Below are 10,931 nucleotides of genomic sequence, written 5' to 3'. Positions count from 1 at the left end.
ACCTGCATCACAAGCCATGAACGCACCTGAAATAGGAATGAAGTTATCAGTTATCAAAACTGGCAGGTTAGGGGAAGGGGTGGGGGGTCGTGGTTAAAAGTGAATAGCTTAGGCTCAAAATGTGTGGGCCCAATTCTGCATCTCGTACAACCTGATCGTGTCCACTTTCAAAATTTGCCATTTCTCTTTAAAATACAGATTTAAAACAGGTTTAACATCAGACACAGGAATTTTACATTCTGTCATCTCCATCTGTAGGGCTTCCTTAGCTGTTTAATCCGCATATTTGTTTCCAATGAATCCTACAGTATATGACCAGGTATCCAGAAAAAAAAAAATATTATCAGTATATTTCCTTTAAAAGGTCCAGTTCTTCTATTATGCTATAAATCGATTATCGGTTTTCATAGATTCAAGGGCTTGTAAGCAGGATATAAAATCTGTGCAAAAAAAATTGCTTTGCTGTTCTTTTTCTATTTATTCCAAATCTAAAAGTAGTGCACAAGCTTGAGCTGTGAATATTGAGCTTTGTCCGGGAATACTCTTTCTAAAACACTCTGAACCAATCACTGCTGCAGCAGATACTCGTCCATCTGATGTTGAACCATCTTTATACACTTACAGACGAAGTCAGAATTATTAGCCCCCCTAAATTAATATCCCACCCATTTATTTTCCGCCAATAATTGTTTAACGGAGAGAAGATCTCTTCAACACATTTCTAAACATAATAGTTTTAATAACTCATTTCTAATAACTGGCTTATTTTATTTTTTCCATGATGACAGTAAATAATATTTGACTAGATATTTTTTAAGACCCTTCTATACAACTTAAAAGTGATATTTAAAAGCTTAATAACTAGGTTAATTAGGTTAACTAGGCAGGTTAGGGTATTTCGGCAAGACAAGTCATAGTATAATGATAGTTTGTTCTGTAGACTATCGAAAAAATAAAAACTGCTTTTATTCTAGCTGAAATAAAACAAATAAGACTTTCTCCAGAAGAAAAAATATTATCAGACTTACTGTAAAAAATTCCTCGCTCTGTTAAACATCATTTGGGAAATATTTAAAAAAGAAAATAAAAGTTATAGGGGGGCTAATAATTCTGACTTGAACTTTATATTCTTTCTGATAAACATTTAAGTGGATTTCCCTTTTTTTGTACTGAGACAGATGCATTATAATAGATGTTTTGTTTATACGTATATATATATATGTATATATATATATATATATATATATATATATATATATATATATATATATATATATATATATATATATATATATATCATTGTTTTATATTCAGATTAATATTAAACTTCTACAAATGAGTTTTTATTCAAAAAGGACTGATGTATTTGGGTCTGGCTTGTAAGCTGCAACTTAGTGTCCCTTTAAGACACAACTAGGCTACATTTTAACTTAGGCACAGCTGGTGCAAATGGCCCCTGATGAAATTCTTTGAAAACGAAAGAATATATTGTATATTCTGAAGAATGTCGGGCATTGACATCTATAGTAATACACATTTCAATGCATGGGAAAATACTTTTTCAAAAAGCTATTTTTACTTCTACAATGATAAACCTTTAAGGTTCCACAAAAGCCAAGTTCACTTCGCAAAAACCGACTTTTTCAAAACTTCTTTAAGTGTTAGAAGTGAAAAAAGTCAGTCTGTTTTTCTCTCTATCCTTCTATATATCCACAGACACATCTTTTTCTACTTTTTTTTCTATTCTGAAAACAACCACAGAAGCAGCAATTTCCCGTTTGAGTTTTTAATATCTGACAGAAATACCCATTATTAGGAAATTAAAAGTTCAAAAGCAGAATAAATATTTTACGTACAGCTGAATGAATGAGTACAGTGGTTTTACAGTACTGTGAAGTGAAGGTCATGGTGTCACTCAGCAGTTTATTTTATGTGTGAGTAAGCGTAAATGAAAAGCTTTTACACACTGAAGAAATGATGAGCTAAAACTCTCTGGATTTAGACTGACAGTCAACAAAAGCACTTCTGTTCGATTTAATACATATTGACATTAAAATACACTGGAGTTCAGCTGACAGGCATTGTTGCATGTGATTATTGACTTTTTGTGTGTTTGTGTGTGTGTGTGTGTGTGTGTGTGTGTGTGTATCTTTATTAAATCACATTTATAGCAAAATAGCATCATCTAATTATACATTATTATTTTATATACATTTTTCCTGTGACATTATAGCAGGAATGAATCTCACAAAACAGAGTCATATTCCAGATAGAAAGCAAAAGTTATGGGAAAACATCTATTATCTGCTGTTTATAGTAAGTATAGTGTTGTACAATAACTGCTATAAAATGATAATTTTATAATATAATAATAAAAAATGATCATTTCATAGCAGTTATATATATATATATATATATATATATATATATATATATATATATATATATATATATATATATATATATATATATATATATATAAATTTTGTTTGCAATTTTAATCAGAATGTTTTTGTACACAGAAAATACTAATGAGAATGTCAGTTAGTATAAATGTTAATATTACTGATTTAAGTGTTGTCAATACAGAGATATTAAAAAATAAAAACTGTCAAGTATTACTGTATTGATAAAAGTGGAGACTGGGGAAAATAATGAAGTGCTCCAAAACAATATATGCAAAATCTGAATCTTTCTTTTGACTTTCTTTTGACAATGTGACCCCAACATGTTTGTGAGATTCATCTGAGAACAGAATTTGCAAAAAAAAAAAAAAAAAAACCTATTGAATATACAGGTTTTTCTTCATGTTGAGGGAATCTATGCATAATAAGAAGTAAACATAATATTCACATGCATAAATTTCTCACACAGATGAAAAAGCCAAAAAGCAGAGTGAGGGGAGCGGAAGTTAATAAAATGATTTGCATTTTCTATTGAAAACAAAAGCAAAACCTCACAATGTGCTGTATGTGTGAATCTGCAACCTGAAGAATGAATAAATCAAAAGTGAAAGTACACAGGTGTTTGTTTAGCATGGTTATCCATAATGCATTGTGATACGCTGCTCAGAGCATCTGCCACTCGAAAGGGAACATGACATTGAGGAGCTCCAGACTGCGGGCGATCTCCTCTAGGACGCAGTGTTGCTGCCAAAGGTGGAGCAGCTTACGGTAACGCTCTGGACACAAGTGGAGAGGATTCCCACGTCTGGAAGAACAGGAAACAAACATGCTTACTCAAAGTGATGGTAACACTTTAAAATAATGGTCCATATGTCAATGTATTTCCTAACATGAATAAACTTTTAGTAATGCATTTTTTACAGTGACAATTTTTACATTAACAAAGATGAATAAATAATGTTAGTTCATGTGCATTAACAAATGTTAACAAGCACCACAGGGCTGTGTGCTGAGCCCCTTCCTCTACTCCATTTTTACCATCGAATGTAGGCCTATGAACAGATCCAACACCATCATCAAATTTGCAGATGACACCACAGTGATTGGTCTAATCAACAATTATGAGATGGCCTACAGGGAGGAGATACAGCATTTGGCCACTTGGTGCACAGACAATAATCTGGGGCCTCATGTATCAATGCTGCGTACGCACAAAAACTTTGCATACGCCAGGTTTCACGCTTAGAATCACTCAAGTTTGGATTTACTAACGATGAAATAAATGTGAGAATGTGCGCAGCTCCACGGCAGCTTTATGCCTGGCGTATGCACATTTTTTGTGCGTGTTTGTTTTATTTCCATTGGCGACTCCTAGAGGCAGTTGTGTTAAATTGCACTCTACAAAGTGTCTGAGCAATGGCAGCTGTATGAGATGGGTTCATCTAGCAGGTATATAAGGTTTCCATACCATACAGTTGACCAGCTAAACATTAAAGCTCAATTTGCAGCGGTCGCCTGTTTTCCCAATGTAATCGGAGCTATCTACTGCACGCACATTGCTATAAAGGCGCCATCTGAAGATGAATTTGCATGCGTGAATCAAAAACATTTCCATTCAATAAATGTGCAAATAAAATATGATGCACAAACTTATTAATGATTCCTACTTGTATTTCTCATGATAAATAGTAGGCAAAATCTGATATGTAGCGGGGATGAATCAGAATGATTTCATCAGACGCTGGATTCGAACCGAGTTCATGCTCAAACGTGTCAAAACATGTTAACATGCGTTTTACGAGCTGCGCCACTGAGACTGTTAAGGTTGCAACAACATTTTACACCTATAAATCACACTATTTCTTTTTTAAAATCCACACTGTGCGATATTCAGGCCCAACTGTGTTAATCGCATCAGCTAAACTCTCCTCACTCTATTTTTTTCTTTTGTTGTTCATTCGGGAGGACAAACTTGCAAATAACACAGTTTTCCTACGGTCTATCCCCGAAAGCAGCACCTTCCATTCACATTCTCTTCAAAGTTTCTCTTTTTGCTTGCTTTTGCCATTGCTTTTTCGTTGGGTTTTGCCAAAGTACATTCATTAGCATATTCATACAGGGGAGGAGGCAGGGAGAAGTTTTGCGTTCGTGCATGTTGCGCTCAGTTTCACGTTCATTCGGATGTACAAAGAATATGCGTGGGATTCGCAATGTTTTAATATGATTTCCACGCAAGTCTTCGTACATGAGGCCCCTGCTCCTTAACACCAACAAGACCAAGGAGCTCATCGTGGACTTCAGGAAGGAACGAACAGGCTCACATGATCCCATCCACATCAATGGATGGCCGTTGCGCCTGTCTAATCCTTCAAGTTCCTGGGGACCCACATCTCAAAGGACTTTTCCTGGACCACCAACATCTCCAGCCTGGTCACGAAGGCTCACCAGCGCCTATTTTTCTTAAGGCAACTTAAGAAGAACCAGCTTTTATCAGCTGTCTTGGTAAACTTCTACCGCTGCACAGTAGAAAGCATTCTGACCAACTGCGTCACAGTCCAGTATGAAAGCTGCTCTGTTGCTGAGCATAAGGCACTGCAGCGGGTGGTGAAAACTGCCCAACGCATCACAGGGACCACACTGCCAGCCATAGAGAACATCCAGAAGAAACACTGTCTGCGCCGAGCACGCAGTATTCTTAAGGATTCCTCTCACCTTGCTCACAGACTGTTTTCCTTCCGGCAGGCGCTTCAGGCTGCCCTGGACAAAAACCAGCGGACTAAGGAACAACTTTTTCCCCAGAGCTGTCTTCCTTTTGAAATCTGCCCCTCACTGACTCTTTTGTCCCCATAATACACAATAATAAAATCTGTGAATATGCATTTAATAAAGAGGCAAAGTAAGGACATTTATAATTGACTTTATATATAAAGTTTATAAATATATATATAAAAAATGCACTTTCTGTGTGTATTGCCTCTTCTTGATGAATCACTTAATGTCTCCTCAACTTAAAGTTGCTTTGGACAAAAGCAAAAGCAGAATGACCATTACCCAAGCTGAGGGTCTGTTTCTCCATAGTCGTCTAAGTAGGGTGCTGGATAGGGACTGCCACGTGTCTTACTGGCCATCAAGACAATCTCACACTCTCGAACCCTGTTTAGAAATACACAAACAACACATTTAAGACCTTAGGAAACTTCAAATGAAATCAGAAATAATAACTGAAATAGCATAATTTCTAACAAAATCTGCCCAAATGAAGTTCTTTTTGAGTGTGTTTTGGCATTTGGAAAACGAAAGTTCATGAGAAGCACAACCTCGCTGCACTGTTCTGTCATTAAAGTTCTTTCGATGAAGTGTAGGGATGTCAAAAATTTCCTAACAATATACTGTCACTCAGCTTTTTCAAACTTTTTCCCCTATTTATTTGTATTTTATAAAAATCCACCAACCCTTTTCTTTTAAGTTGTTAAGTGACAGTCACAGTTGGGTAACCTTAGAGTGTTGTTAAATTTTTTACAACCCTACTTGCTGAAATAATAAAAGAAAAAGTCCTCAATGGCGTTATCAAGAGTTTCAGAAAAAGAAAAAAATAATAGTGCCAGACTGATAACAACAGCCAGAGGAGAGAATAACGTCAAATTTACTCTCATCCCCATACATGTTGCTTTAGAAACACCTTAGATAAGTGGTAATTAGTTTGATATAATACATATATAAATGTTTATCTGTTTTTTTTTTTTAAATAATATATTAAAAAAAGCATTTAGGATTCTGATGACCGTTAAACACATCATAACAGTCTTGTGAAAAGGATTCATTTATGTAATGGTGCATTCACACTAGACGCGGATTAAGCATCAAGTGCAAGTGGTTTACATGTTAAGTCAATGTAAAGACGAGACTAGACATCCTGCTTTTTTACTCAGTAAAAACAAGCCATACATGTAGAGCTGTTATTGTCAAAGGTTTAATAAACATATGCAACACATTTGTGATCTTTTAAAGATTCCTTTATCTTGTCACTCAAATAAGGAGAAAATGTTTTTTTGGTTTCTCTTACCTGAGAAACAGTCCCACTCCAGCCCCACAGATGGCAGCGTGACCCGTACAGGCGCCCACTTCCTCGCCGTTGAGCTGCTCATGACAGCAGGAGCTCTGAGCACACAACATCACCCCACAGAGCAGACACAGAGTCGGGTGTTTTCGCTCGTCATCTGAGGAGTTTGGACATCTGCAAAAGGCAAGAGGAGATCATCATAGATAACTCCACATTCAACTGAATGAAACCTTCATGTGCCTCCATGACCATTCTCAAAGAAGTAATTCACGCAAAACAAGCAGTGATATGCATTTTAAAGATTATTTTAATATGTTCTCTGAGGTAAACTTACAATGTTAATAAAGTGTATTTAACACTAAAAAAGAAAAATATATAAATATATGCAGAAAAGATATTTTCAGCTCTAATTCAACTCAAAAGAGACAAGCTTTGATTTTAAGGAGCGGGTCCTAAAAAGCTTGTCAGTAAATGATTTCTGTTGTGATAGGCTAATGTTATTGCATTGGAAACGGCATCAATGCTCCCTTGATTTTGCACAATGTTGCATATACAATATTAAAATCAATATTACGGCTGCACAATAAATCATTTCAGCATCAATGTGGACAGCAATGTCTGCATCTGCAATAGCCACATCGTAAGATATGCAATGCTGAGTCGGCATTCTCTTTGAATGAGTCGTTTTTACAGCTTGATTAAAAATATATTGTTTATAACTATTAATACGATTGAAGTTTTGAAACTTGCAGGATGTTCTAATGAAGCAAAGACCTCTTATATGTGAGGATGAAGGCAACTTTGATAAATCATTAATTAATCGAACAAACTTACTTAAAGTGACTGGCTTGGTTGAGCAGCACACTATAGTCCTCTGGAAGATCTATGAGCCGGTTTCTTTTGCGAGGATACCTAAAACAAATAATAAATTACAGTATTTGTTTAATAAAAAGAAATGGGGTTATTACTATTATTACGGAGTTTTAAAATGGGTTCTTCTGACCTGATCATGTGCATTTCACCTTTGAGAGCTTTGGATATAGCTGTATTCCCACACCACCTGTTGCCCACAAATACACACACAAATTGTGCAATTACATATTAATGTATAATAAAATTTATGCTTTGAGTTTAAGTTTAATCAACAAAACCATCCAGAACAATTTAATAAAAAATATATATTCTATTATCTGTATTATTTTACAATTATTGTAAAGTTAATAAAATAACATTAAAACATTTAAAAATATAATACAATTATTATTAATCATATTGTTCTTATATATTTAGATCTGACTGTACCTGTTTATTAAGGTGGTCATGACATCCCTGTGGTCTTGAAACAGTTGGAACAGGTTAGAGGGCAGGGAGAGGTAACTACACAGCAGAGGCAGCTGGCTTTCAGGTAATTCTGCACAGACAAACAACTGTGGTTAAAACAGTTAGATTTACTCTGATTACTCACTGTCATATAATTACAATTTCTACATTTTGAAAGCAGCTTAGCATACAGGCAATAAACAATACCATGTGCAAATAGCACACACTATATAATACTGTTTAAATTGCCAAACAGAATTTATTTTACCATTATTTGACATTTTTAAGGTTTTAAAGGGATTTTTTTTTTCTTTTACTCATAATTACTTATGGTTTTACATTTAAACGGTTTAACATTGTTATGGCTTTCTGTTTTTCTTTTAAACACAGAATACATTTTAAAGAATGTTGGAAACAGAAAAAAAAAAACACAATGGAATTCAATGGCTACCGGTTTTCAGCATTCTTCAAAATATCTTCTTTGGTGTTTAGAAAAAAAAAGAAAAAGAAAAGAAGAAAAAAAGAATGAAAGGAAAGAAAGAAGTAAATGAAAGAAAAAGGAAAATAAATAAAAATATATCAAAGAAAGGAAAGAAAGAAATTAAGGAAAATAAAGAATAAAAAGAATGTAAAGAAAGAAAGAAAGAAAGAAAGAAAGAAAGAAAGAAAGAAAGAAAGAAAGAAAGAAAGAAAGACAGAAAGAAAGTCAATGGCTACCAGGTTCAAGCATTCTTCAAAATATCTTCTTAGGTGTTCAACAGAAGAAAACTTTAACAAATTTGGAACAATGCGTAGATGACCGAATTGTCCCAGAAAACTGAAAACCCTCATCGTTAACTCCTCATTTAAAAGATTCTTGCATCTGCTGAACACAAAAGAAGATAATTTGAAGAAAGATGAAAACCTGTAACCATAGTATTTGGTATTCCTACAATGGAAGTCAACGGTTACAGTTTTCATCTTTAAAGGTTTTCGTCTTCAAAATATATATTTTTTGTGTTTAGCAGAAAGAAATTCATAAATGTTTGAAACCACATTAGGGTGAGTAAATAGTGAGTATTTTATTTTTATTTTTTAAAGTAAACTATCCATTTAAATCCATCCTATGAAGTGCAGTGACCTGCAGACACGGACAGCTCATCTGGAGGCGGTACTCCTGTAAGGCAGTTGAAGAAGAGAGCAGCACAGCGCAGGAAGGGAAGAACACCTCTCTTCACCCCCTCCACACTGAAGCTCAAAACACCAGACTTCATCCTGAGGAGCACAGAGACCATCAGTCACAGCCGGAGAGGAAGATGATAAAGTCACGTGTATAAAATCACCTGTCTGTGTGCTGAGACACAGTAGAGAAGAATTCAGCTGCGGCCTGAGCCTCATCGCCCTCTTCTGCCACTGCCATCACAGCACAATCTACAAACACATACACACACATTTACACACAATATTACTCAAGACTGTGAAAGAAAAAAAGAAAGAAAGAAAGAAAGAAAGAAAGAAAGAAAGAAAGAAAGAAAGAAAATAAATAAATAAATGAAAGAAGGGAAAAAAATAAGGAAATTAAGGAAAAAAGAAAAAAAGAAAAGAAAGAAAATAAAACAATGAAAAAGAAAAAAAACAAGCAAGGAAAGGAAGAAAAAAAATTAAGGATAATACAGAAAAAAATACAGAAAAGAAAGAAAGAAATAAGTAGAAGGAAGAAGAGAGAAAAGAAAAAGAAAGAAAATAAAAGAAAATGAAAGGAAGAAGGAAGAAGAGAGAAAAAATGAAAGGTAAGAGAAAGAAAAAAAATGAAAGAAAAATAGAAAAGGAAAGAAACAAACAAAGAAACAAATGAAATAAATAAAGAAGGAAAATAAATAAAAGAAAGGTAAGAAGGGAGGAAAGAAATAAGAAAATGAAAGAAAGAAAAAAAAGAAAATAATGAAAAAAAGAAAGAAGTAAAAGAAAGAAAATTAAACAAAATGAAGAAAAAACAAAGCAAGGAAAGAAAGAAACAAATTAAGATAAAGAAAGAAAAGAAAGAAGTAAAAGACAGAAAGAAGGAAAGAAAAAAGAACAAAGGAAAGAAAGAAATTAAAGAAAAGAAAAAAAAGAAAAGAAATAATGAAAAAAGAAGAAGAGGGAAAAGACAGAATTTAATGGAAAAGAAAGAAAGAAAGAAAGAAAATAAAGGAATAAAGAAAGAAAGGTTACTAGAATTGCTGCTAACATGTTTATATGTTGTTAGCATGACGGAAAAGGCTTAACACATTGCTAATGTTAAATTAGCATGCCGCTAACATATGCCTAACCTGGTATAGCGCAGGACTATCACATTTTAATATGTTGCTAATACAAATTAACATGTCGTTTACATTTCACAAACATCTTTCAATAGTTAACGTGACGTAAGCATGTTCATTACATTGCTAGAGTGAATATATTGTTTCTAGCATAATGATGAGATGTTTCTAATGTTTTAACATTTTGTTAATATGCATTACCATGTTTTAACACTAAATGCGAACATGCCTTTAGGTTGTTTACACTTTATAACATAATTTAGATCAAGCCGGTATCATCAGTTCCCAAGAGTTAAAATGTTTGAACACTTCTTAGCAAGGATAACATGTTTTAGAATGTTGCTAGGATAAAACAATGTGTTGCTAACTGTACCAAACCAACATACATGCTGCATTTGCCAAAAAAAGATCAATTTTAACTTGTAGTTAACATTTGGTAACATGAATTAATGTGTCTAAACCATTTGGTAACATGGTGGTAGCATGTTATTAGCATGTTTAGCACAAGCCTAGCATGTTGCTTATATTAATAAACGTTTCTTTTAAAAGGTTTCATCTACTATGCAGCTTTGTGTTAACATTATATGTTGCTACCATGCTAACATTTCTAAAGTTAGCATGACATGAACATATTAGCTCAGATAGCTTGTTGTAGCGCATGGGTAATATCTAACAAGTTACTAACATTAGCTAACATTTTGCTAACTTTATTAGCCAACCTCCAGTAAGTGCTGCATATGCAATAATGCCATATCTCTGTGACATTTAAATGTTTAATTTTTTTGATAAAGAATTAGCATTTTAACACCCTGAATTAACAAATGGTTATTAATGTTTATTCAACAGTAATCATGTTAAACAAAA

General features: G+C 33.9%; 1 protein-coding gene across 1 annotated transcript in view; it reads right to left on the bottom strand.

Moving 5' to 3' along the window:
* Positions 1–1,770: 1,770 nt before the first annotated feature.
* The window catches only part of ubr1 (ubiquitin protein ligase E3 component n-recognin 1), a 79,633-nt gene continuing 70,472 nt past the window's right edge, over positions 1,771–10,931 (bottom strand). Inside the window, exons 40-47 of the mRNA XM_087290851.1 lie at positions 9,108–9,195; positions 8,906–9,039; positions 7,768–7,876; positions 7,469–7,525; positions 7,300–7,377; positions 6,469–6,639; positions 5,457–5,558; positions 1,771–3,210 (exon numbers count right to left, since the gene is read on the bottom strand). Coding sequence (XP_087146977.1) covers positions 3,069–3,210; positions 5,457–5,558; positions 6,469–6,639; positions 7,300–7,377; positions 7,469–7,525; positions 7,768–7,876; positions 8,906–9,039; positions 9,108–9,195 — 881 coding nt within the window. The 3' untranslated portion in view covers positions 1,771–3,068. The remainder of the gene's footprint in view (positions 3,211–5,456; positions 5,559–6,468; positions 6,640–7,299; positions 7,378–7,468; positions 7,526–7,767; positions 7,877–8,905; positions 9,040–9,107; positions 9,196–10,931) is intronic.

This window comes from Danio rerio, chromosome 17, assembly GCF_052040795.2.
Source record: "Danio rerio strain M-AB ecotype USA chromosome 17, GRCz13ab, whole genome shotgun sequence".
NCBI classification, from domain to species: domain Eukaryota; kingdom Metazoa; phylum Chordata; class Actinopteri; order Cypriniformes; family Danionidae; genus Danio; species Danio rerio.
This window is presented reverse-complemented; position numbering and strand designations above follow the sequence as displayed.